Source organism: Centroberyx gerrardi, chromosome 6 (genome assembly GCF_048128805.1).
Source record: "Centroberyx gerrardi isolate f3 chromosome 6, fCenGer3.hap1.cur.20231027, whole genome shotgun sequence".
Lineage (NCBI taxonomy): Eukaryota > Metazoa > Chordata > Actinopteri > Beryciformes > Berycidae > Centroberyx > Centroberyx gerrardi.
Window position 1 is genome coordinate 6135743 of NC_136002.1, and position 27121 is coordinate 6162863.

The 27121-nt window shown below is 43.0% G+C and overlaps 2 protein-coding genes across 2 annotated transcripts in view; one reads left to right on the plus strand and one right to left on the minus strand.

Moving 5' to 3' along the window:
• Window positions 1-206: 206 nt before the first annotated feature.
• ccdc150 (coiled-coil domain containing 150) lies at window positions 207-13715 on the plus strand. Its single transcript, XM_071905145.2, has 22 exons — window positions 207-573; window positions 2691-2869; window positions 3497-3565; window positions 3692-3808; window positions 3888-4017; window positions 4847-4890; window positions 4992-5084; window positions 5398-5505; window positions 5592-5716; window positions 6379-6556; window positions 6703-6771; window positions 7384-7476; window positions 7652-7735; window positions 7831-7914; window positions 8703-8872; window positions 9643-9736; window positions 10321-10469; window positions 10564-10690; window positions 10879-11070; window positions 11180-11260; window positions 11425-11565; window positions 13272-13715. Exons 1-22 carry the CDS (start codon window positions 207-209, stop codon window positions 13401-13403), a joined length of 2826 nt encoding a protein of 941 aa, XP_071761246.2. The 3' UTR covers window positions 13404-13715.
• A 1338-nt stretch (window positions 13716-15053) lies between these two features.
• Window positions 15054-27121, minus strand: part of ecel1 (endothelin converting enzyme-like 1) — a 29003-nt gene continuing 16935 nt past the window's right edge. Inside the window, exons 8-18 of the mRNA XM_071905140.2 lie at window positions 25798-25896; window positions 25140-25214; window positions 24645-24748; window positions 23209-23267; window positions 20903-20954; window positions 18395-18462; window positions 17427-17551; window positions 16784-16849; window positions 15956-16051; window positions 15454-15530; window positions 15054-15153 (exon numbers count right to left, since the gene is read on the minus strand). Of these exons, the coding sequence (XP_071761241.1) occupies window positions 15054-15153; window positions 15454-15530; window positions 15956-16051; window positions 16784-16849; window positions 17427-17551; window positions 18395-18462; window positions 20903-20954; window positions 23209-23267; window positions 24645-24748; window positions 25140-25214; window positions 25798-25896 (921 nt within the window). The remainder of the gene's footprint in view (window positions 15154-15453; window positions 15531-15955; window positions 16052-16783; window positions 16850-17426; window positions 17552-18394; window positions 18463-20902; window positions 20955-23208; window positions 23268-24644; window positions 24749-25139; window positions 25215-25797; window positions 25897-27121) is intronic.

Here is a 27121-nt window from a genome sequence, read left to right on the forward strand (position 1 = left end):
AGCGAAATTTTCAGCTATCAGGTTAAATTAACCTGAAACAAACAAATCTTGCTATTCATCTCACTGAAGTAGTTTGTTTTTTGCTTGTTTCATATTTGCCAGGACGTTTGACATGTCAGCATGGAAGCAGCTTAATAAGAGAGGACTAGGCACAAGCAGTTTTACACTGTCTGGGGCAGTTACACTCTGAACCCCCCTGTTCAGCGATGTCTCGCTCAGCCATCCCTCCCCTCAGTGTGGGGGCCACGGCCCCAGAGGCCTTGTCCCTTCTGCACCAGCGCCTCTTGGTGGCCGAGGAGCAGGCTGAAGCTCTAATCCGTGACATGGGCTCACTGGGAGTTTCCAGGGACCAGCTCCTGCAGCCCGTGGAGAAAAGGGACCCCACCCGACGGCCCGTAAGCCCCCTGAAGATGCGCCGGGCCCTGGGGGGCGAAGCCGGGGGCGAGAGCACGCTGTGGCGACAGTGCGACTCTCTGGTGAGCCGGGTGTGTCGCATGGAGAGTCTGCTGCAGACCCTCAAACTCACCACTTTCCGCCTGGAGACTGAGAGAGAGCTGGATCCCCCTCACACAGGTAATGGCTGATATGTAAACCTGTTAACTAAATAAGATAGGATGAAACTTTAATGATCCCTGTGGGGATCAGCAGCAACTAACAGGATGCAGCTAAGACAAATGGAATCTATAAGAATAGAGAAAACGAGGGCTATATAAACATAACACAACTGACACTTACACTAGAATCAAACGCGGATATTTCATTTCACTGTTGGGGGGGACAATAAACAGAAAAATTTCTCAAGAGCAATTCCTGAAGGGGACACCAAAGGTGCCGCCAAAAGTACTGTTGTATTAAATGTATATAGAGGTCCATTATGAAACATTTCCATAAGCACTTCATTCCTTTCTTATGAAGATTTTATCAAATTGCCTTTGATATTACTGGGGTCTTTCTACTTGGCGTTTCGGTGCACTGAAAAATGATCGGATGTCTGTTTTTCTTTTCTCTGCCATTTTAACTGACCTGGCTGGCTGACAAATAGACACACACACACACACACACACACACACACACACACACACACACAGCATGCAGGTTATTTACAGTAGTAGGTGAGATGCAACACCCATTAACTGAACTAAAGCTAATATATGCCTAATTAGATTTAGTTTTCCCGAAAAAGCAGATCTCTAATGTTTTGCTGTCAATGTGTAAAAGTCCAGAACGCTATGAAGCCTGCCAGAAACTTACTTCAGGGTCTTTTTTAAGAATTAAGTCTTCATTTATTTCCAAAATTATAAACAAAATTACATAGTGGCAGCCATTTTACATGCAGTAAGAAAAAAATAATATACTTAGAACCTAATTACGTAGGGTAAGTTAATCTTAAATAGCCTATTATATTATAGAAATATTACTGTTACCATCTACAAAAGATAATTTTGGTATGAAAACCCGCATTTTAATTTAACCAAGTATCCTGTATCATAAATACATGTCTGGCATTTGTAACAAACCAAACCGCTTGAAAGTTATGACGATTTTAATTGTGGACAGACCTCCTGCCTCCATACACATACATGCATTAGGAGACGCGGCTGCTCCGTACCAACACGCTGACACACAAGAATGGAGCGAACAAAATGTAGTCTGGTTACAATTGTGAATGTGTATTATTCTATTGAGTGGTAGAAGTAAAGAAAAATGTCTGACACATCCTTTGTTTTAAGTTAACCTTTGCGAAGCAGCTACTTACTGGAGGTCTGCCACCACTGACACACTTCCAGAGATCCTCCACACACACTCGTACCGAGGGCTAATGTGTGTGTGTGGGGGTTCGGGGAGGCAGGTAGGCAGTGGACCAAACCACTGTGAGGCATATGAGAGGGGGGGGGGGGGGGGCTTAAAAACGCATTGTTTTGTGTCTATAATTAGCACAAGTGCTTTCAATGCATATTATTATATTATTTAAAATTATATAGTTATGATATATTGAGGGGGACAACTCTCTGTTTTTCCCAGGAAGGGGGGGTCCGGACCCCCCTGTCCCCCCCGTAATTTCCGCCCATGACTAGAATATATTTTGTAGAAATATGTGAATATGTGGGAAATGGACTGCAGCATTATAAGGGTGTGCAAAATCATAGAATCATCATAAATGAATGAAAGTAGTAGAAATATGTGAATATGTGGGAAATGGACTGCAGCATTATTAGGGTGTGCAAAATCATAGAATCATCATAAATGAATGAAAGTAGTAGAAATATGTGAATATGTGGGAAATGGACTGCAGCATTATTAGGGTGTGCAAAATCATAGAATCATCATAAATGAATGAAAGGTATGTGCAACATGAAAATATACACCAAATTCGTTATACAATGTAGTATGAAATCAGTGCAAATTACAAATATCAAGATATATGCAACCTATTTCAAATAACAAGAATATAAGAATATGAAGAAAGCAGCAGGTCTACAGAAAGTGCTTAGGCGTGCGTTGTATCAAATATATTCAAACGTACCAGAGAATGGCCCAGTGTGTACCACATGCTGTACTGTATGTAAAAGACTTGCTGCTTGTCTGACTGAGAGAGAGCAGTGAGGCAGAAATCCTAGCTTTGAGGCTCTAAAATGCTGATACCGGTTGTTCCTTTTGTTTTTATAATTTTTCCATCTCTGCTGCTGCAGCTCGTCTTGAGCAGCAGCTGGCAGCGCTGCAGCAGGAGAGCGAGGAGGAGCACCGGGCCTCCAGGAGGGAGGTGATGAAGCTGAGGGACCAGCTGCACCGGGCCTGCCAGGAGAGAGACGAGGCCCGCACAGAGCTGCAGAGGCTGGGGGAGGCACTGGAGGAGGCTACTGCTGCCAAGGTACTAATATTGATATTAAAGGGCAAAAAAATACTGCCCCATCTGCTTATCAATACCAGTGACTTCAACTATTGCTTCACCAGATATTCTGATTTCTGGCTTTCAAAACTCACTTTCTGGCTGGAGATAAGTTCTATCAATGTTGTAATTCCTACTGTTTACCAGTAGAGGTCGATATGTTACAGTTTCCAGCTCTCATGACAAATTATGCATTACAAAAACAATGTCTGCCATAAAATCAGTATATCTTGTATAGATACTATCCTTTTGACAGAGACTCCAAAACACTTTGAAAAGGAGAAAAGGCAGAGTTCTAAGCTCAAAATTGAATGAAATATCAAGAAATGAATTTGTTCATTCTGCACAAAAGCCCAAAATGAACAAAATAAAAGATTCAACCTTGGAAATCATTTGATTGTAAATACAACAATGTTTTCTGTTATTTTGATTTTTCTCAGTAATCATACTATGGAAATCACTGGTGTGCTCAGCGGCACTTATTGGCTTTCCCAATTCAACTTTTTCATTTTCAAGATGGTGCCTAGCTGAGGCAGGGGATACAGTGAGCACTGTAGTGGTAATCATATTCATGGTTTTGTGATTATTATTATTTGTGTCTGGTGGCAGATGGATGTGGCTTTGGCTGCTGAGGAGCTGAAGATTGTCAAAGTGCAGATGAGTGAGAAACTGATGGAGGTGACTGACTGATTCCTTTGCTTTATTCAGCCTTATCCTGCCTCATCCTGCACTGTCTAACACTAACTCTTTAAACTCTGAGCCACTGATGATGAACTGTCTTAACGACGCCTTTCCATTGGTCAGATGAAAGAGCAGATGAGCCAGGAGTCCGCCCGCTCCTTTGAGGCCATGAAATCCCACAGTGAGCTTCTCCAGCGGGTTGAGGAGATGGAGACAGTGGTGGAGATGGAGAGGAGACAGGTACGTCTTAAGAAAGCTCAGAGAAGGAGGAAAAATATCTGAATGATAGCTGACACCCTCTGTGTTTCTGGTGTCCCAGGCCCAGCTGGTGCAGTCGGACTGCCGGGCCTTGCACTCGGAGGTCCAGACCGGCCGGCAGAGACTGGAGGAAGAACAGGACAAAGCCAGGAGGCTGCTGGAGCGCTGTCAGCAGCTCAAAGAACAGACAGGTCAGGTGTATTGTGGGATACGAAGCCAATCTGTGGCAGCCCAGATACAGTCGATGCAGAATGCTGCTGCGAGGCTTTTGAAAAACTAGTTGTAGATCCGACACTATTCCAATACTGGCTTCCACTCTTTGGCTGCCAGTCAAGTCATAGAATTGATTTCAAAATTCATCTGATCACTTACAAGGCTTTACATGGTCAGGCTTTGACTTATGTTGCTGAGTTGTTGTGTTCTCACTTAGGTCCTCTGCACAGCGCCTTTTGGCTGTTCCAAGGTCCAACCTTAAAGCTGCACTAGACAAGACTTTTATGTAAAAATACACCCGTCTTATCTGTCTAAATCACGATGTGCGGCAACAGAGAAGAGCGTCACCATAGATTCTCCCCATTTGCCCAAATGAAATTCTGGTGTCTGTATGTAAACTGGTGGGAAATGTCCTTCATGCACAGAAATCTAAACTTAAAAGTGAAATCCAAAACTGTCTCCTAAACAGCAGTGAGTGAGCACTCTGTCCAGAGAAAGCTGGACTCTAATGATGGCTGAACCTCTTCACCACCTCTATCCCAAGACATTTAGTTTACTGATGTCACGTTACAGGATTTCAAAATTCAAAGAGTTACTCCTCACTCCTCACTGTTGTTGTGTATCTTACGTAAGGACTACATTTTGTGTCATGTATTTATCTGTTTTATATTTGTTTTTAATGTGAAGCATTTTGTGATTGTAAGTCTAGTAAGATGCTGTCCAAATATAGTTTACTTTCTTACTACTTCCCAATGCTGTACAGTATGTGTAGATGCTGAATTGCTGTTTTCCAACTGCTCTTCACAGAGGTGAAGGACTCCCTCGTGTCCGAGCTGAAAGCTGAACTGAAAGTAAGTGGAGAGAGAGAGATCAGTGAATGATTCTCATCTATAATGTGTGTGATTATCCAGTGTTTGTGTGGGTGAATATTGTGTGTGTGTGTTCTGTTCAGAGTGTTCGTCTGGCTCTTCAGAAGCAGCAGACGGAGAACAGTAAACTGCTGAAAGAAGGCGGGGAGCTGAGAGCGGCGGCAGACAAAGTCCAGGTCAGTTGTCTTACTTCATCAGGCAGGAATATGTCTGTCATCTTCAGGTTTTTTCATCAATTCAACCATTTTAGACAGTTCACTTACTTCCGTTTTCTATGGAGATTCCTGCAGGCTTCACCGCAGTCCTGGAAAACCTGGAAATGGCAAAAGTTTTCCAGCCCTGCAGAAGTTATGCTATTATTCTAATAGCATTTCCTGTTTTGTTTTTTGTTGCCCTCCTGATCACATCCCTGATCAAGTGTAATGCAATAGTGATGCACTGTACTGATGTCTAACACCCTCCAGTCATTTTTCAAATTGTTATAAACAGGCCCTGAATAATCAGCTGGAGAGTCAGTGTTCCCAGCTGAGTTCTGCCCTGCGCTCGCTCACAGTGGAGAATGCAAAGCAACAGTCTGAACATCAGACCAGCTTAAAGGTATACACACACACACACGCACACACACACACACACACACACACACACAGACAACACGACCCTGTGCCTCTCTGTGTGTCTTTCAGGCTGAGAGGAGTCGTGTGGTGAAGCAACTGCAGGAGCAAGACCTGCTGCTAGAAGCAGCCAGACGCAGCATCCAGGCTGAGCTGCAGGCGGCGCTGTCAGACAAAGTCGGCCTGCAGATGGAGCTGTGAGTCTCAGATTGGCTTTTTACAGTTCATCCTCAAACCTCACACTTAGAACCAATCAGAACAGGAAGGATGAGTAAAAGAACGGTAGCAATGTGAAAATGCAGTAAATCACATGGATTGTGTGATAAAATGTTCTTCTCATCTTGATGCATGCAACTGAAAGCAGCTGAACTGGCAATTAGCATTGGTGTATAAATTTGAGATGATATACATGAAAGAATCATCTTTTGAATTTTAAAAATATTTCAATGTCAGTGTAGAAAATCTTTCCATTTACAGCAAGAGCTGCTTAAGGAGCTGCTAACCCACCTAAAAGAATTACATTTGTCTGGCTTTCATTGGAGTTTTAGTGTCCCATGATGGTCTGAATGCTGTTTCAGAGGCTTTTCCACCCAAATTCTGACGGAAACACTGAATACTTATTCAGTTACTTACTTATTCGTAATTTTTGAACATGAAAATGTAACCATATGGAATATTGGCACAAAATATTGGCTATCAGCAGCATCAATCCAAAGATAGCGGTATTGGTGACCTGGCCCTAGTGAAAAGCTTTAGGATGCTCCTTTATGTGTGAAAACTTGTGTGTGTGTGTGTGTGTGTGTGTGTGTGTGTGTGTGTGTGTGTGTGTGTGTGTGTGTGTGTGTGTGTGTGTCTGCAGGGAGAAGCTGAAGGCGGAGCACGCTCAGCTCCTGCAGAGCTCCTCCATCGCCCAGGAGACGGCTGTCACTCAGAAGGAGCTGCTGGAGCGTACCATCGAGAGGCTGCGGGGGGAGCTGAGCACGGCCAAAACGGAGGAGGAGGCGGCGAGGAGAGACCGCCAGGGCTCCAAGAATGAGGTACAGAACTATTATACTCAACACATGGAAAATCACAACGTTGGAATCATTTCTGTGTGTTGGATAGTGCTTTGTGTGTAGAAATAAAACAGTCCCTCTTTCCTGTTTCATGTCCCCCAATAAATCCTTTTGTCTTTGGCCACCAGTTATGCCTGGTTGTCACCAAGTTAGAGGGTGAGAGGAGCGCTCTGGAGATCCAGCTCAGCGAAGCCAAGGTAGGATTAGACAAAATATCATTCCACCTCTTAGATATGTCGGTTTAATAAAAGGACAATTGAGATATTGGACAGTCGGTGTCATCCACCTCTGATATGATGCAGTTTGATTGATTACATATTTATTGTAGAACTGATCAATACTACACTGGTTGTCTATGGGAAGCCCTTATGCACAATGTTTTAAATTATTATTATTAGTAATATTTGCAGTAGCAGTAGTAGTATCCTGGGTTTCAGTGGAGAGTTTTAGTGTCCTATGATGCTCTAATTTCTGTTTCAGAGGCTTTTCCACCCGGACAAGAATACAATTCTGGTGGAAACACTGAATACTTAAAAAAATTTGGCATGAAAATGGTCAAATCTAAATTAAAAAAAAATATATTTTTATTTTCACAAAATATGAATGGCAGCTTCGATCCAAAAAATATCGGTATTGGTATCAGCCTTCAAAAACCCTTATCAAACCCTGTTTTCATATAGTATTAGTATATTGTCAGTAGTTGCATTATCAACTGCTATCAGTTCCATTATTCTCAGTATACTAACCAATGTTAATACTGTAGTACTGACATCTGTCCATTGTGTTGGCCTGTTGCCTGTGATTGACAGCGGGAGGCGGGATGTCTGAGCTCAGCCTTACAGAGGCAGGAGGAGGAGAACAGGAGGCTCATGGGAAAGATGGTCACCATAGAGCAGCAACAGGTGATCATCATCATCATCATGATGACCATCACTTCTATTGTAGTCATCATTATCATAACCAACATCATCACCTTCTTATTTGTCACTGTGCATCCCCTTGTCCTTACTTATTTGGTGTAATCTAGTTTTTCTCTACTTGTTTTTCTTTCTTTCTCCATTGTGTGTGTGTATGTAGCATGCAGGGCAGCAGGTGGATCAGATGCTGAAGGAACTAACTGACAGCAAGAACAAGCTGGCCTATGAGAAAGGCAAACTACAGGTACAATACACAGACACACGCACACACACATAAACACACACAAAAGTGGCCTTGCCTAGTTTCCTCTTTCTTTTCTGTCTAAACTTTGATTTCAGACCAGAGTGGATGAGCTGCAGGAGGAGCTGAAAGCTTTAAAGGAGACTGAAGCACCAGGTCTCTCTCAGCACAAAAAGGACAAGGTCAGAGATTAATGAATGACGGTTTTTAGCTTTTCTTAAGTACTATGAGTCACATGTTGGCTTTTATTATGTGTTAGAGTTTATTCTTTAGATCTTTCTCTTGGAGCAAGCTGTACTTGTGGCACAGTATGTGACAAAAGTATCATGTATCTTAATGAAATGTAAAAGCACTCCAGTATGATTGCAAGCACAGAAATGATGCTTTCTCTTTGACATCTGCCTTTCATAAACAAGGAAATATGAGGAATGTGATTTTGTTGTTTTGATGATTGGCACAAGCAGAACACTACATGTCTCCAGTAAGGACTCATGACTCTAAAATGCATTCAGTTACATGCTGGTTAGGTATTAACTTTATTACCAACACCTACCACATCTGGACTTTCAATACCCTGACTGTGTCTGTGTCCATATTAAAGTAACTTAATTGGTCAATTGAGACAAGGGTTCGACTGATATGGGTTTTGAAGGCCAATACCAATAGCCAGCATCTTGTGCCAATATTCAATATCTTTAAATTTGACCATTTTCATCCCAAAAAAGTATTGGAAAACAGAAACCCCAATACATATATAGTCCACACAAACCCAGTCTGCTTACAAACATACTTGTCCACACAGCTACAGTCAAAACATATAATGCACATCCAACCTAAGCAAATTAAAATACCACAGTGCACAGCAGAGGACAAACGCATCCCTTTCTCCCACCTCTTTCCCTCTCCCCCCCTTCACTAACCCCTAATCAAGACACAGTCAGCACTCATGTCATTTTGCCTTGTGTATTAGTTAAGTGAGCTGGAGGCCTGGCAGGGCGTCTGCGGTCCTGGAGCGAGCGTTGTCTCTCAGACCCTGGAAAACATCCTGGCCTCCCACAGCAGACTCCAACTGAACAGCCAGAGCCTGCAGCAGGAGCTGGGGGGGCGGGAGCAGCAGCTGGCCACGCTCAAGAAGGACAGGTCAGAGCTTGACGGGGTTTAGTGGGAAGTGTACGTATGTGTGTGTGATGGAGATGTACCAGTAAATGTAACGTGCCTGTTGCTGCAGGTGTATACACTTTGTGTTAAGTGTGTGTTGCCGTTTGTGTGATTGTGTATGGGCGCATATGTGTTGTAAGATGAGATTTGATGAAACTTTAAGTGATCCCGAAGGAAAATTTAATTGTTGCTGCAACAAAATAGTAGGAAGGAAGCAAAATAGAATATAAATAAGGATATTGCAAATGAAGGGTATTAAACTGACAATTTGTGCCAGTAACATATGAAGTAGAAATGCATGACAGAAAAAAATATGAATTCCAGCATTGAGTGTGTGCAAAATGATAATATTACAACATACTCCACCAAAGCAAAATGAATGAGAATATATACGATAGGAAAAATAAAGTATATGCAGTATAAAATAATGAAAAAAAAATTAAAATATCAAGATATATATAAAATGTGAAAATTAGAAGAATATGAGAATATGAAGAAATCAGTGAAAAAAGTGCATTGTATTCACATTGCCAGAAGGCCATACATATGTACAGAAAGTGTCTAGGCAAACAGATAAGTGTTGTATACTATACACATATAACTATACACCTTATCATGTTCAGCATATTCAATTTGCAGATGTATACATATAGATCTATTGATAATACATGTACAGAATGTGCAGATTGGGATCATGTTATACTGAATAACTTGTGTGATGTCATGTCATGCATTTCCTCTCTCTGTACCAGGCTGCGGGCTCAGAGAGAGATCCGGAAGCACCAGACAGAGGTGGACAAACTCCAGGAGCTCCTAACATCTACTCACTCCAAGAACAACAAATCTGTAAGTTTAAGCATTATAAACTCATTGGTTGAGTTAAACCTCAGTGAGCGGAGCCAAAGAGCCACAGTTGTTCCGAGCGCCAGTTAGCAAACTGGCAAAGTTGAATGGGAAAGAAGGAACTCTGTTCATAATATAAATAAAAATATAAGTGGCAATGACTTCTTTTTTCATTCATTCACTCCCTCCCATGGCATTCATGATGCTGGAAGGTCAACAGCAAGCTAGCTATCTATAGGCTAGTATGGCTAGTTTGAAATTGGAAGATCAGCTAAGATAATCTATAATAATATCTATCATATCAGAGGTGGACAACACTGACTGGCCGATATCTGATTTTTTATAGGGCAATATCAACCCTGTATATTGGTCTGTCCCTAGAGATTACTGTTACTAATCCTGGCAGTGCATCTCTTTGCCTTTTAAATTGTGTGTTTTGAGTATTTGATTCATAAACAATAATGATAAAACAAAATATGATATGATACAATACAAAAACAACAGAGAAATCACCTCCATTTCTGACCAAGGTGTGTGTGTGTGTGTGTGTGTGTGTGTGTGCGTGTGTGTGTGTGTGAACCCTCCAGCTGGACTCTTTGCGGAAGGCCTTGGACACAGCCAAGGTGGACAACAAGAGGCTAGCCAAGAGTTTGGAGCAGGCTGCGTTGACCAACAGCAGTCTACAGACTAAACTGGAGCAGGACAGAGACCAGCACCAGGTCACCATCACACTGAGGTATACAGTGCATGTGTGTGTGAATAAGCTATCATGTATGCATCTATTTGCATGTGTTTCTGACGTCTCTGTGTGCCCTCACCATGTGTTGCAGAGATGAGGAGCTGCACGACGCGCAGACACAGATTGGTTATTTATCCAAAGAGCTGGACTCTCTAAAGCATCAAACTAGCAAAGACGACAAATCTTCCATGCGGGCATTGCATCGAGAAATCTCAGAGGTACAACATGAGATCATCATCCAGTCAGCTATTATCTATCCAGTAGTACAGCCCAGTAAGACCGGAGGCTGTAGTGTATAGGCTATGAGGGCATTTTCCTACTAATGCACCAAATCAAACAAACCCAAAATGTACTGTGATGTCCTCACCTATATGTATGATTTCCCTTTGTGTGTTTCCTTCCCCAGCTGAGACAGTCTCTTGAAGGTTCGTCGGCCAGGTCAGGTGACCTGTCCAGGGCTAACTGGGAGCTGCGGCAGCGGGTGTCGGAGCTAGAGAGGCTGGTGTCCAATCAGAAAACTCGTATAAGGGAGCAGAGGAGCCAGCTGAAGCAGCAGCTGGAGATCAGAGACACTCTGGACAACTCCCAGAAAGTCAAGGTAGCGTTACTACACCTAACACAATCTAGAGAATAGGGACAGTAGTAGACCTTGCATCATGGAAATTGTATCTTTTTTTTATAAATTCACTGCACTGTACTTTCAACAGAGGTTGGAGGAGAACATCAGGAAGCTGCAGGAGAAAGAAGCCGACAGTAAGCTCCAAGAGGCTAGGATGGAGTCCCAGCAGGTGAACTCGCGTGTCCATACATTAAAATTGCCTCATTGTCATTCTGCGTCTCCACTCTCATTTCTCTTTCCGTCCCATCTAACTTTTTGCCCGTATTATCTAGTCAACATAGGCGTGTCTCTTGTTAATTCCATTCTTTTGTCTTTGTTCCTTCACTTTCCTAGATCACTGTAAATTTAGAGGAGGCCCACGACTGGTTCAAGTTCGACAGCCAGAGAGAGAGGAAACACGGATCAGACAGCAGGGATCGCTCCCCAGGAAGCAGTAAAGATGGCGCCTCCATTTCCTCCAAATATGACACAAAGGTAAGGACTCAGGTCTCATCACCACAAATGACCCTCTCCATTGACTTTCATTTGTACATGTGAAGCTACAGTTTGTACTTTGATAACGCAGACTGTTCATTCACTGAAGTTTGTTCACTGAACCCGGTGAATGAAAGCACACTGAGGCATAGATCTAGTCTGTAAAACATATTCAGCAGTTTAGCTCAGAACTGTTCAGGCATTCATTTATGAGGAACTCCTGTTCTGATGTGTAGCAGTAAGCCTTTAAGCCCGTCATTATCTCATCAAATATTTAAGTCCCCACTGGCTTTCAGAGAGCCATTGAGCTCTAAAAGCACTTCTGGCTAAATGTTTGTCCCTTGTGAGGTTTTATAAGACCGGGGATGTTTTCAGTTGCATAGCAGAGCTATTGATGTTCCCAATCGAATGCATCTGGCGTAGATTGTTTAGATAGAGAGTCATGTTCAGAATGCTTAATAGGTTCTATTGAGCTCTGCAAAATGGACAAATGCGGCTTTTGAGTCACAGTGTAGATGTATATAACCATGCTGAAAGTGCTTACTTTTAATAAATATCGCTGTTATGTGAAAACCTCATATCTCCAATTTTGGTGATTTTCATGTTTTCAATTCAAAGGATTACATGCTCCTCTATGGGTTGAGAAGTTTCTCCGACCTCTTGGATTTAAGAAACCCTCTCAAACCCCATTGGATTACCTCAAAAATGCATTAATCAAACTCAAAACAAGGCTTTTTCTGAGTTCTTGAAAAGTTGACATTTGGAGATGTGAGGTTTTCACCCAACTTGATGTGCTCAACTCCTGTAGAAAAAGACTAACCAACCTTGAAAAACCTTGTTTGTAAAAGATGTTCTTTTACAGCACTACAGCAAACTGAATTCAGTGGAAATTCTCAGTGCGTTCTGTCTGGCTCAACAGTGCAGCCATAATGGAGTCGCTTCACTCCAGTAGTCTAAAGAAGTTATCAGAACAGGATTAGCCCACAGAGCTGCAGGGAGGAGGCCTCCGTGCTGCACAGGCGGGTTCGCCTCCAGGCAACCGTTGTTACTGTACATCCACACAGATCACAGTGATTCAGAGCTGGACAGAATTTGATGCGAGTTCATTGATTTATCCCATCAGGCACAATAGAAACAACTGGACTGCAGCAAAATCAATATTGATGGAATGGCCCAAATATATGAAGATGGCAGCCTCCAGATTTATCAGTAACACTTTACTTGAAGTTGTGATCGTAAGGCATTATTAGCACATTATAAACATTGTCAGTACATGGTGATTATTATAATCAGAGCATGATATAATAAACACAATGTCAATTGATGGGGTAACTGTATAGCTAATGAGGTAAAACTACATTGAATGAAATTTTCTGATGTTTGTCTGATGATGATATTGCAAGAAACGTTTATGCTTGTAATGGGCTTTTAATCTACTGTGTCACAGTGCACTTCAAGTGTTGCCAACTTGTCATACCCATCCCACAATGCAAAGCATTCATTGTCAACATCTTGGACAGACAGGGAGAAGCAAAGAAAATACTGGGCACATATCCCACCATGGGAAGGGTCAGGAGGACCCAATTATGTCAGTGCAGGATGCCTCCATCTTTTATGCACCAGGTCCAAAATCCCTGATCCTGGTTTGCAGTGTTTGTTGACATTGCATTATAAATATGCCGTTTGATTCCTGTTGGGCTTCGCAGGCTTCAAGCAAAGGAGAGGCAGAGCGGGAGAGATGGGCCTCCACCATCCAGCGCTGGGAGACCAAGAGAGAACTGGCTCGCATTGCTGGAGGATACAAGCCTGGACGGACTCAGCTAACATACTCATCCTGAGAATGATGTACACATACAGAAATAATGTATGACACACACACACACACACACACGCACGCATGTACCAACACAGGAAAATACACATGACACAGTGATCCCATGGATTTATTCAAAACACTGAACAGACACCAACAGATAGGAGGAGATAGCAGCCACATGTGAACTAGCAGCTGGGGAGTCAGACAACTGTGTGTGTGTGTAAAAGAGAGTGATGTCCTCCATGTATGTCAATCAGAAGTTTGCGACAGCCGGTTTTGAACATCAGGGCGGGGAACATGCACTCTCATCGAAACAAACTGTACAGCCATGACATCTGATATACTTCTCAGCTGTACAAATACTCTTAATTCTTTGTACCAGTAGATTCTTTATACAAAAGTAAAATCTTTCAATAGCACTGTGTACAAATGTATGGTTTTCCATCTACCACCGTTGCACTTTATGTACAGAGTGTTGCTTTCTGCTTTTTGGTGAGTGGCTGTGAATATATGGTGTGACCTCGTTCTCCATCTCACTTGATTGCTTGATTGCCGGGTTGTGTAAGGTTAGTCAGAGTTCATCGGGAAACACGGGGGGCTGAAAGATTCTTCGATTTCCAATAGAAAGGGCTCTCAAATCAAGTTGTCCAATAGGGTCAAGTTATTGACCATGTAGTGATTTCCACTGAGGAAAAACAATCTTATTTATGTTCATGCTAGACACACAACAGGTCCAGTGTTGATGTTTGTGCCAGCTGCTTCGTCACTGTATGCCGAAGAGTCGAATGTAGATACGGAACAGCCACATACCGTGGAGACCGCTCTCCTTTTGGCGCCGCACTTTTGCTACAAATCCTGAGAAAAACGTCACCATGAGTTCACCTCTTTTTAAAAAAATGGACAGATCTTAAAAACCGTACAAACACTCACAGTAACAAGAGGCCGATGCAGGCAAACGATACAACAGCCAGGAACAGTGACCATTTCTCTCTTAAGCCACAAGAGTGCAGCATTGCAACACAAAGTCCATTACCAAATAGAAAAAAACACCAAAATATTGGCAGGCAGAAGGGTGCTACTGATCCCAGTTCATTTTAAATTGGTCCTTGTCCATTTTACCTTAGGCTGTAAAATCATCCCCAATCCCCTTCTGTCTCTCTAATGCTGATTCCAGAACAGTTTGTCTTCCTATTCCCAATCCCTAATCTAAATTTTTACATATGCTGAAATAGACCATTTTCTAGTTTATGCTACACAAAAGATAAATAATTGAGGAAACATGTTGTTCAAAAAAACAAATAGCATATGAAATGTATGCGTGATACATCCGCTAAAATACAAAAATAGATGATTTGGAAATAAATGTAAATCTAAACATAGAAAAATATATAGAATCAAATGATACATGATTAATAGTCATGTGTACCATGATTTAGCTTGGTAAGCACACACAGAGTTATCAATGGACAATTGCATACAACTTCATAATCGACAACTCGTGTCTTCAGATATAGGTCGGCGAGATACCTCTCCCTCCTGTATCCTTGATAGGCAAGAAAAGGGGTTTATGTACTGTGTCCCATGAGCTGTGAAGGATGGCGGATGAGAAGCAGGACGGGTCGTGTGAAGGTGTCAAAGGTCATCCCGGGGTCAGCAGGCGGGGGTGGAGAGGTCACCAGACGGAGCATTTGTCCACCGGGTGCATGGGGGAGCCCTTCGGACAGTGGAACACCCGGGCGAACTCGTCGAACTGGGAAACGCTGCCGATCACTCTGCAGGGGAAACAGAGCAAGGTCCAGGAAGAGTGTGGAGTTTGTATGACCGCTAACATCAAGTGAAATGTCTCTTGTATGTGTGCAAGTACTTGTAGTGGTTTGGTAATCCTAGTAGTCATATTCATGAATTTATGCCACAGTAAAGGCCAGACCTTTGTACTCCTTTGTTTTGGTTGCTTGTCACTTTTGGGGGGATCTAGGAATTGAAGCATATTCTACTGTGGCACTATTGCTTAAAATGTCCAAAAGAGGTGTGTGTGTATGTGTGTGTGTGTGTGTGTGTGTGTGTGTGTGTACCTGTAGTGCTCTGGTGCATGTTTGTCCGTTAGCAACTGCAGGTAGATGGACTGGGATCTTCTCTTCATACACCAGTTCTGAAAAGACAACAGAGCACATGAACGCAACAGTGGCCAAACCTGGACACAGCCAACAGACACCATTGGCCAAAACCAGACACCCTTAGCCAAAGCTGGACACACACTTTCAAATGTAGCTTCTCACAATACGCATGATTTCATGTCACTTGCCTTTCAGCAGGAAATTCTTGGAAACCGCATCAAAGAGAGTGCGTCTGGATATTAACACTGTTACATGAAACCAGTTGTAGTTGTAATAATGACGGGCAGCAGGGTGACCCAGTGCTGTCCCGTCAGCAGAACATCCCATCATGTTTGATTCCCCTCCAATGGTCAATGGGTATTCATCATCAGCCAGTGCGTCCTCGAGCAAGACTGCACACTTGTTGGTTAATCGTTCTAGAATGAAAGACAGTCTGAATCGTATGGAGAGGATTCCCTACCTGCGCGAAGGCAATGAAGAGGAGCTGTTCATGAGTGTATTTGAGCCCAGGAAGGGGCCTCTCTGGACCATGTTCCCTCACCCACTTCTGATACGCCTGGATGGAGAAAGAGAGAGAGGTAAATGGAGGGAGTGAAAAGTGAAGATAGGCCTTCCTTCACATCACGTAGATCTACAATGAATTTGTAACCAAAACGGACAGAAACTCCCTGAAATCCCCAAAATGTGAAACTACCGCAGCCACATGCACTACTTAATGCCATAAACTGACGGCAAACAATGGAAACTGAGTAGTGATATCTACTTAAAAGATAAAGCCAATCTGACTGACAGGCATGGTTTTTGTGTTTTTTTCCATTGGATTCATTTTAATGGATTCATTCATTCACTTTGTATTTTTCGTTTCTGCACAAACACTGATAACTTCCACACAGACTGCTGATACCCTGAATATGGAACTGAATATTCAGCATCCCAGATCCTCCACTGTCCAGGCACTGACACACACACACACACACACGGATACAAGCAGAGAAGGGGATTTCAAGTGAAAAATGTTCATCTTTTATCTTGATGCTTTGGCGGTAATGTTCTTTACTTTCATACCAATAAAGCACTGATTTGAATTTGAATTGAATAACAGAATAAAGAGAGGCAGATTTGAGCGAGACTGGAGACTGGACAGAAGGAGACGGTGTACTGAGAGACAGTGCAGTGAGAGAGCATGCAGAGTAAAATGTTTCACTCCAAAAGTGTAAGAAAAAACCCACATAATATCTGTGAATGGCATTGTTAGAACAGCGATGATCTCTGCTAAGATATTACTTACATAGTAGGACAGCTTGAGCCCTCCCATGTCCGCTATGTTCTCCCCCAGCGTCAGACGCCCGTTCACCTAGACGCAGAAGAAGAATCACCAAAACTTCTAAAACACTATCAGTTTGTGTTAAATGAACTTTGAAAACCTGTGCATAAGCTTGTGGGTATGTGTGCCAGTATATACTTCAATCAATTTGGGTTTTTGAAGGCCAATACTGCAAATTTTCATGAATTGAAGATGCCAAAAGACGATTTTTTTGTGCCAATATTCAATATCTTTAAATTTGACCATTTTCAAGGCAAAACAAAATCCCCAAATTTCCAAGGATTCAGTGTTTCCCCTCAGAATTGTATTCTTGTCATGGTGGAAAAGCCTCTGAAACAGCATTTAGACCATCAGGATAATAAGAATAATGACGAAAACATATTCATGAATGTTTGTGTGGAATCTGATCAAAATGACATATTAGAATCAATTCAGGTTAAGGTCTTCCCATAGACAACCAGTGTAGTATTGATCAATTCTACAATAAATATGTAATCAAACTGCATCATATCCATCATATCAGAGGTGGATGACACTGACTGGATCAGATCAGATTTTTAATAAAAGGTCAATATCTGTAGTGCATACAGTATGTGTGCAAACCCACCCTCTGGTTATAAACAGTGAAGTTGTCGTAGAGCTTGACGATACACTCGGCCTTCGTCTGGAACTTTCTGTAGGAGTCTTCCGTCCACCACTGTTTGAGGTTGCCGTGGCGGTCGTACTGGCCCCCTAGGGACATGAACCATTGCATCACTAAGATGAGGGGCAAGAGGGCAGGGGGCAGTGTTAGCATGGAGACAACACAATCTGCAACTTTTCCTTCACAGTCCAAAGAGCTGCCCAGCACTACTTCTTATTTACGCTTCGGTAGCTGTGGGAGTCAAACTGTCAGGGGGAGATTTGAATTCTGTGGACTGGCCCTTTATTTTGGGGAGGGAACTAACGTCTTCTGGTCCAATGTTGACCTTGGTTGGTGCATCCCAAAATTCACCGGGCACTTTAACTGTTTTACCTGCCAACTGCATATGTAGAATAGAACAGGACCTCCAAATGATGGTTGGTTAGCTGCCAAAGGGGCTGGTAGGACATTCATTTATCGGCCACAGTCAAACGTATTCCAGCATTTGGCAGGTGGCTGGCAGCAATTTCCCACCCTGATTATCATTGAAATCAAGGCACTCCATTCAAATTTAAATTTAGTCTGGGAAATATTTAGCTTATAGCTTTTAGGGCAGCACTTTTGACTTGATGTGGAAGTTAGAGATTGTGGCTAAAAATAGCCGTTGCTTCACAGTTGCGATACATCAATCAACTTTCTCATAACATCAGGAAGACTTGCTCTTTCCATGAAGTAGACTGACCAGGTCAATGCAGGTGAAAGCCATGACGCATTATTTAGTTAGGCTATTAAATCCTCTTCAGTCATGAAGGGAAGATGAAGATGAGGAGGTCGAGACAGATGGAAGAAACTTAAAGGGAGTGCAAATCAATATCAGAACGGCGTTCCTAATGTATTCTGAGTGTATGAGCCTTGTTGCAAAGCATTATGGATGAAGAGGTGGTCGTTCTTACCCCAGTCGTCATATCCGTGTGTCAGCTCGTGGCCGATGATAGCCCCGATTCCCCCATAGTTCAGAGACCTAGCAACAGCAGAGAGATGGATCATTACTATTATTAGAGGTCTTACTTTTTTATGAAATTACAAGTATTCTATTCAGTGATATCTGGTGGAAAAGTAATACAAACGAAACAAAGCAAATACCATGAATTGTGTAGTTCCACCAAAAGATGTGAATGGGATCAGCTGTAGTGTTGCTTTTATTTTCTAATGTTGTATTACACTACTTGCTCTCACAGTTGACCAAAGTAAGTTTGACCCATATGCATATCTACTCAGATTAATACTGAACAGAATATGCCATTTGACTGAATAGAGGTGTCTCCCTAAATAGCAATACAGCCGTCTGTTTGTGTTTTTTTTCCCATTGTTGTGTCTCGTTGTCCTCCATGCTAACGCTGGCTCAGCCAAGCTGCCGTGGGCGCCCGAATTATGACAATTGTCTCCGATGAATGACATAAGATTACTTATTGTCACGGCAATGCTGACAGATTCTGAGTTTAGCCTTCAAATAGAAGTCGTATGTAGGTCGCATGCCTCGGGATCCAAGCCATGTGATCCAGATCGGAACTGAAAAAGTGACTCCATGCAGCTTTTCGTTGTTCACACTGATTAGGAAACATCAGATCTGTGTCACATGTGAGGGAATTCATAATTGGGATACTTTCGGCTGCAGTGTGAACACAGCTTAACTCATTTCACAAGCTGATAATACACAATTCGGCCCTCTGTAACACATATGTGAGGCACACCGGCTCACAACCTACATTTGTCTCTCTCCCCCCTAAAGGACGCAGCAGATCCCCATTGGCCTTCTGTGTCAGCCCCCCTCCCCTAGCAGAAAGCAGCGGGCCGCTCCACCTCTCCTTGACCCCCCGGCCGAGGCAGAGCGTTGTCTATGCGGCCCATGCAGATATGGAGAGTGATGAGAGGGCAGCCCCGGGGCTGTTCACATGGCTATGTCTGAAAATGACTTTCTGACAGCTAGTCGATACACTGCCTCACACCGGCCCCGACTCACTCTCTAAACTAACTGGCTGATTGAAGCTTCATTATACCCGACGTGATAGCGGAGAGGTGTGTGTGTGTGTGTATGTGTGTGTGTGTGAGAGAGAAAGAGAGAGCGAGAGCGAGAGAGTTTATGGGAGGTTAGGGCTAGCGCAGTAATAACTTCAGGGGGGACAGGTACACACATATAGGCACCTACGCAGCATACACACACACACACTTTAATACAATCATTAATATTGATCAGTATGCATGGCAGGAGGTAGAGTGGAGCGGCGATCACCTCTAATGAAGACGTAGAAGTGTTGGCTAATGTTGGGTACACGGACTGCTAGGTTTAATTAGCTCATATTTGTGAGGAGGTGGTTTACTGATGTGTGTGTGTGTGTGTGTGGTTGCTCAGGGGTTTTGGTATGAATGCAGGAGGACGCACAGTATGGATCGTACACAATGACCTTGCCGATGCTCAACCTGACAGCAGCAGGTATTGTCCGACTTCAGTTTAACAAGGAGTTGGTTGAGTGGAAAAATAGTTGTTTATCTGTACATTTCCCTCTATTCTATAGCTGATGTTGGCAGTCTTTTCAGTGCTGCAGCACATCTGAATGAGACTTACTACTTTATGGTACTTTAAGACAAAGTTAGGAATAGAGTTAGACTGATGTATTAGTTTGCCGATATATTGGGACAATATTATTCTTTATTATTGAATATCATTATCATTATTACTATCATTGGATATCAGCTATTCAGTGTCGTCCACCTCTGATATGATGGATATGATGCAGTTTGATGCATATTTAATGTAGAATTGATCAATACACTGGTTGTCTATGGGAAGACCTTAACCTGAGCTGATTCTATTAGGACATTTTGATCAGATTCCACACAAGTATGCATGAATATGTTTTATTATGATTATGTTTATTATTGTTATTACAAAGTTTTAGTATCCCGTGATCTAAATTGTCTTTCAGAGGCGTTCCACCCTGACAAAAAGAAAACTCTGGGGGAAACAATGAATACGTTAAATAAATATTCCAATTAATTGGTATTAAATTGAATGATATGGCTATATCAGGACAAAAAATCAGCTAGTTGCAGCTTCATTAAAAAAAACAAATCTAAGAACAACTGAAATAATCAACAAGAGCCATACAGGGAAACCATCTACTTTCATCCACTCTCAAATTACTCAATGTTCTCGAATTTAGGGAGGCGACCTCTCAATGACACTTGTTTCATTAGCAAGACCTTGTTCAGTAATTGAGCTCTTGGTGGGTAGTTAATTGGTGTAATCAGGTGTACTGGGACTCCAGCGAAACAAAGGCTTGCCAGACTAGCGCGGCCCTTAATGACCGCTGTTGCTGTGGCCGTAGAGCTGTTGTGTGTTGGAGAACGTGTCCCGGCGGATGGCGGCAGAGGAACACAAGGACAGGAGGAAGGCTACTTACTGTGGGAACTCAGGGTCGTAGAGAGTGGGCTGGAGGATGCCAGCGGGAAAGACTGGAACAGAAATACAAACACAACATAAAGGAAGTGTTAGGGTCCAGATACTTCTGCAACCTAACACACAAAAAAAAGCACACATTCCAGTAGTAGTACAAGGAAAAAGGTGTTATTGCAGTCTGCAGGGAGAGTGATACAGTCTCAGTCTGAGAGAGAGAGCAGTCTCAAAGGTGTAGAAAAACACTGAGCCCTTAAAGCTGCACTAGGCAAGGTTTTTACGTAAAAATACACCCATCTTATCAGCCTAAATCACAAAGTGGGGCTGTAATGGAGAAGAGCGTCCCATCCCCACTAACCGAAACGCTGTAGATTTGCTCTATTTGCCCAAATAAAATTCTGGTGTCGGTATGGACACTGGTGGGAAATCTTGGCACACAGCAAGTGACGAATCCAAACTTAAGAGTGAAATACAGTGTCTCCTAAACAGCAGAGAGCGAGCGCTCCATCCAGAGAAAGCTGGACTCACCAACAACGGCTGAACCTCTTCACCACCTCCACACTTACCACACACTAAGTAGAACACTTTTCATTTACTGACGCCACATGACATGATTTCTGGGTAACGAAGCCCTTCAAACTTTCAAAAATAAAAACTGTTATCTCTCGCTGCCACTTGGGGTCGCTAAACTGCGAAGTTGCCTGGTGCAGCTTTGAGTAGTCAGATGCGTTATCAACCATACAGTTGGTTGCAGGAACTCGGCTGGACATCGTCTGTGTTCATGGCCTTGGAGATAATTGGGAGAGAGTTCAATGTGGTGGAAAAATAGCAAGACATGCTTCAATCCAAAGGATAGAAAAGTATGGAAAGACACTGGGTTAACATAGGATAGTACGTGTTGGCATAGCCAGGGTCTGAAAGTACCATCCACCAAGTGCCAAATGCTGGTAAAAAATTCATCTTTTAGAGACAAAATATTTGAAGTTATATAAAGTCTTTGGTCTTTGCCTGTTGTCAGACTTTGTCCCTGCTGACCACGGTTCACTCTCTCTGACTGGGAACCAATCAATTCACAGTAACACACTGACTCTGTATCAAACAGGCTCCTGATTGGCTGTCTGTTACGCTGCTCTACACAAAGCAGCAGCAGCTAAACTCCTGTTTCTCTGCTGTCTGGATGCTTAATTAGCTCTCTGTCAATAGAAATTTCCCATATGGCGACACGTAGCAGGAGAGAGGACACTAAAAAGAAAAAATTAAGACCGAGACAAAAATAGATCCATTGTATAAGTGAGTAAGGTTTAAATTAAAATTGTTTTCTTGTCTCTTTATTGAATGTTTCCCACAGTACCTGATTCTACACACAAAATAGCAGTGAAAACAGCCAGGGTGACATATTTCTACTTCTATTTTTAGTTTACCAGTCCTTGGCAGGTGAGCCAAAAAGTTAATTTCGGACACTGGGAACACTCCACCTTCCATTTGGCCACTCCATATACTGCATGAAGTTTTCTCTATCGCCCATCAGAAGGACAGAGAGGAGAGAGGGAGGGAAAGAGGACCAGATAATGACAGAACAAACGAGAGTAGAGAAAGAGGAGGAGGGGGGAGGCAGGGGTACGACTTAAGAGGATAATGAGAATAGAGGAAAAAAAAGAGCGAGCAGCAAGGAAAATGCATACAAAGGGCGAGAGCGAAGAACTGGGCAAAGGGAGAGAAATGAAATGTCGGGGGTTAAGAAAAAATGATCCGGGGGGGGCATGATGACTGTGTTTGTCTGACTCCCTCTGTCCTCTACCGTCAGCTCGTGAACTCACCATTGATTTTTCTCCGAGAGATTAAATCCAACAGGCAGGCAGGCAGACACAGAGAGCAGGCCAAGACCGGGAGGAAGAGGAGGAGGAGGAGGAGGAGGAGGAGGGAGGGAGGGAGGGAGGGATGACATCGCATGGCTAGATTTGTTAAAAGTCTGCGTAGGGGAAGGTGTTACTGCTTGTTTTTCCTCCGGGGGGATATTAAGTATGTGAGGTGGAGATAGAAGCAGAAAGTGAGTGATGAGAAGGAATATGATATGAGGGGTTGGGGTGCTTTTTCTTTTTTTAAAAAAAAAGGCCATCGTGTTTGACTTGTCAAAAACAGATGCCAACATGGTGTAATTGCGTGTAACTAATGCACGGTGCATGTCGTGGTGCAGAATGGCAATGGGGAAAGACTGTGGACTCTGCGTGTGTGTGTGTGTGTGGGGGGAGACGGATGAGAGAGAGCGAGAGAGTGCCAAATATCAGTATGTACAACGATCACTCACACACTCACCCATTTGGTTCTTGTTAGGGAGGTAGTAGGCATTAAGGGCCTGAGGGGGAAGAAGCCACCTGAAAGAGAAAAACAATGTCAAACATGGGCTTTAAAGAGGGGACCACTTACACACACACACACACACACACACACACACTCAAAGCACACATCTTCCTCATACATTTCAGTGTAAGACACCCGGATCCTGAATAGAATTGCAAGTACCTATATGTATCTCTCTCTAAACCCCCCGGGTGAGAAATATTCGATGTGTGCGGTCCCACGGATGGCCTAAGTTCCTTTCTGCATATGAAAACATGGACACTTCCTTCATGGTAATCCACTTAAAGCCCGACTCATCGATTGGTAGAAAAACCTCCCAAAAGAGTAACTTTGAAAGTGTGAGATGCCCTTGTTCTAGGAGTGAAAGACTGATGGCTCTGCATGGACGGCGGGGAGATTGAGGGGAGACAAATAGAAAGATGGAGTAGGAAGGAGGAGGAATGTTTTTTTTTTTCTTTTTTCCAGCGGCGAGACAGAGTGAGTAATGAAAAGATCACCTTTTTGGGTGATAAAGGGGGAATACGTGATTTAACTCTTCGGGGCGTTGAGTGTGTGGACTAATGATACAGTTGTTGGAATGCTAATGCGTCTCTGATGTCTTGTCACAGCAGAGAGGCACTCAATTCAGGTAATAACTGTATTGAACTGTATTTTATAAAAATGAATTGCATTTCCTACAGCACTTGTCTGTGGTCTGGCTGCTATAGATAAGTTAATCAAATGCATTTTCTCCTGCTGTATATGTTGATTTGGTATCTGTTGCTGGTTTTGATTTAGTGGTTCAGTGACAAATACATCAAGCCAAAGAGCGATACATGTTAGGCATATCAAATATATTGGAGAGAGAGACTTAAACTCACAATGTTGCAACAACAGTCTTTAAAGAGTCTTTAAAGAGTAACTGAACCCCAAACCCAAATCTGTGGCGAAGCCTGATATCTAATGGTGAAAAGTAGGGTACTGAACTGGCCATCTGCTATTGGCTGGTCTTCACCACCTGTTGTACTCTACAGAAGGTGACATCACATGGCACCAAAGATCAGCCAATAGCAGATGGCCAACCCTTAGGAACTAAACCCCAAACCCAAATCTCTGGTGAAGCCTGACATCTAATGGTGAAAAGTAGGGCACTGAACTGGCCATCTGCTATTGGCTGGTCTTTGGTGCCAGGTGATGTCACCCCCTGTTGTACTCTATAGAGGTAGACCAGCCCATAGCAGATGACCAGTTCAGTACCCTACTGTTCACCATTAGGTGTCAGGCTTCACCACAGATTTGGTTGGGGTATAGTTACTCTTTAATTGCTTGGTACCGCATGTCAGTACAGCTAGCTTGTGTCATGTGAAGCATCATTCTGTGGTGATGAAACTGAATGCAGAGTGCAGACTCACGCCGTCTTGTCCACCTCTTTGTGGATCTTCTTTACTGACAGCTTGATGTTGAACTTGATGCTGTTGAGGATGTTCTTGAAGTAGGTCTTCTCATCCACCTCAAACTGCGGAACCACAAAGAGACATGAACATCTGTATGTTAATATCTGAGCTGCCTGTGCTGGTTGTTTTGCATGTGCGTCCTGGTTGGATCTACATGCTTAAGTTTATTTCTGTTTATGTCATATGTGAATTAGAGCTGGCTTGGGTGGTCAGGTCTTCAATGTGTCTTGGGTTCATTTACTGGATGTGACGTGTTTTGCTCTATCTGAATGCAATCTGATCACAGATGCATGGCATTGGCAATGCCAGGCGGAAAGGGGGTCTAGAGACAGAGAGAGGCAAACATGCAGAGAGACAGTGGGAAGTGGATTTTGTGTGTGCGCAGGTGCTTGTGTGTGGTGAGGAGGATTGTGAAAGGACAGGACAGAGGGAAATAAGAGGCTTATGACTCACCCCATACTCTTGATCTATGAGCTCAGGTTTGAGCAGGAAATCTGGATAGCCTGTCATCACCATCATGTGCTGCAGCTGGGGGAGAGAAGAGAGAAAGTGAAGGAGAGGCAGAATAGCAGAAAGGTTGAGACAAACAATCATCATACAGTGTGCATTTGTGTGCAGGTACACAACTAAAGCTTTTGCACTCACATGCTACACCACCCCTCATGCACATGCAGTGACCAGTAACCCCCCACAAACACTCATGTGCTTACACCCGTACACATACCCATGTACACAACCATCCTAACACACACGCACAACACAAGATCAACTAATCAAGCAAACCAGTGTAATAGGATTACAGGGGAGCACTTTATATTCAACACAGCCCTCTAAAAGGATTATAACTTCAGATTGTTAAAGTATTAGAAGAGATATCTCCCACTGCAGACCCTAAACCAGCACCAGAGAGAGACCCGGATTAGACGATCCTCAGTTCTCAATGTCAAGCCCTTGATGTATTCTATCACACACTTTCATCTAACCAAGTAATCAATCAACCCCGGAAAGAAAAGAATCGGAAAAAAGAAGAAGAATTAAGTCCTTTTCAAATACTAATCGGATCTGGCAGTGAGTCATGGATGTGGTGCAGAAGCGGAGCTGGGCTTCAAACCTTGGCTCTAGCAGCCTCCTTGGTGGTTTCGTCCATCCAGTCCAGCTCGTGCAGCCGGAGGTCCAGGGAGTGCTTTATGTCCTCCACCAGCTCCTGTACCTGTGGGGGTGGGATCGCAGGGTTAATGCTGCATTCATATCATATCGGAAGTGTTCATGTGTTTAACTTGTCGGAATGCCCACATCCAATATGAACATTGGTGGATTCACTGCAGTGTTTGCTGCCTGTGATGACGCACTTCTGCAATTTGTGACGCACAGTGTGAGATAACGGTGCCCACAAAAAATTCCCACGTCCTACTTGTAATTACCACTAGGAGGCTGACAAACATTTATTCATGGTAAATCCGACATGGCATGAATGTGGCATAAGGCTATGTCTATTAAATGATAGCTGAATCCCAATGTATTGGGGACTGCCCCCCCCTGCACACTTGAAAAACACATTTCTTAGTTGAAACCAAGTCAGCAAGGGTTTGTCATCCAGATCATTGGACATTGGGATTTAGCCTTCATGAAGGGTTTGTGAAGAGTTTTGGACCACCAGTTATACATTCTTTCACAGTGGCCAGTCATATGTGAGTGACCTACTCAGCCACCAATGAAACCATGATCACTAAGTCTTTTGAATGTCTTCAAATTTCAGCAAGTCCCAGAGAGGGAAAGAAAATGCCTTTAAGTAATCCAAGGACAATGTTATAAAAGGAATTTACTCAGGGCGAACATTCATTAACTATTAGGAACCTGCTTAGGGTGCTACCTAGGGTGATCATTCTCAGTACTACTTTTTGCTTCACTAATCCATTTCACTAATGATTTTTATGTGAATGAAAAAAAATCTTTTGTGAGTTTCAAAATAATATGTTTGCTCCAAGTGGCAAGAGCTTCTCATTTGGCCCGGTTGCCATGAAAAAATCCTCAAGAATCTCAAAGTCTGCTTGAAACAGGTAGTATTGCCAAGAGAGGGAATGCAAAAAACAGGGACAGGAGGAAGGATAGAAGAAGAGCCTACTTCCCATTTTAGAAGCACCCTCTTGTCTGTTCTTTTATAAATCAGAAAGGCTCCAATAGCTCGAAGCGTTACTGAAATTTACACTTAGTAACTTATTAGTATCTTAATTGGAACTTCAGGAACTTGGGAACTTAAGTTCCAATTAAGGTACAGACAGAGTAATTAGCGCTCAATACCTATCCAATGCTGTCAGACTTACATTTTATTGTCCTGGGCATTGATAGAATGGGGATTTAGAAGTTGGCAAGAGAAGAATCAAGGCAACTCTGTGGAAGACGAAGTGATCGAGGTGGACTGCGAGAGTAAGAGAAGA

Excerpts from the sequence above, each read along its gene's own strand:
- ccdc150 (XM_071905145.2), top strand. The coding sequence starts at position 207 with ATGTCTCGCTCAGCCATCCCTCCCCTCAGTGTGGGGGCCACGGCCCCA. Across the intron at positions 2,870-3,496 it reads AGGAGGCTACTGCTGCCAAG|ATGGATGTGGCTTTGGCTGC; the intron begins GTACTAATATTG and ends GTCTGGTGGCAG. Across the intron at positions 7,736-7,830 it reads ATGAGAAAGGCAAACTACAG|ACCAGAGTGGATGAGCTGCA; the intron begins GTACAATACACA and ends CTTTGATTTCAG.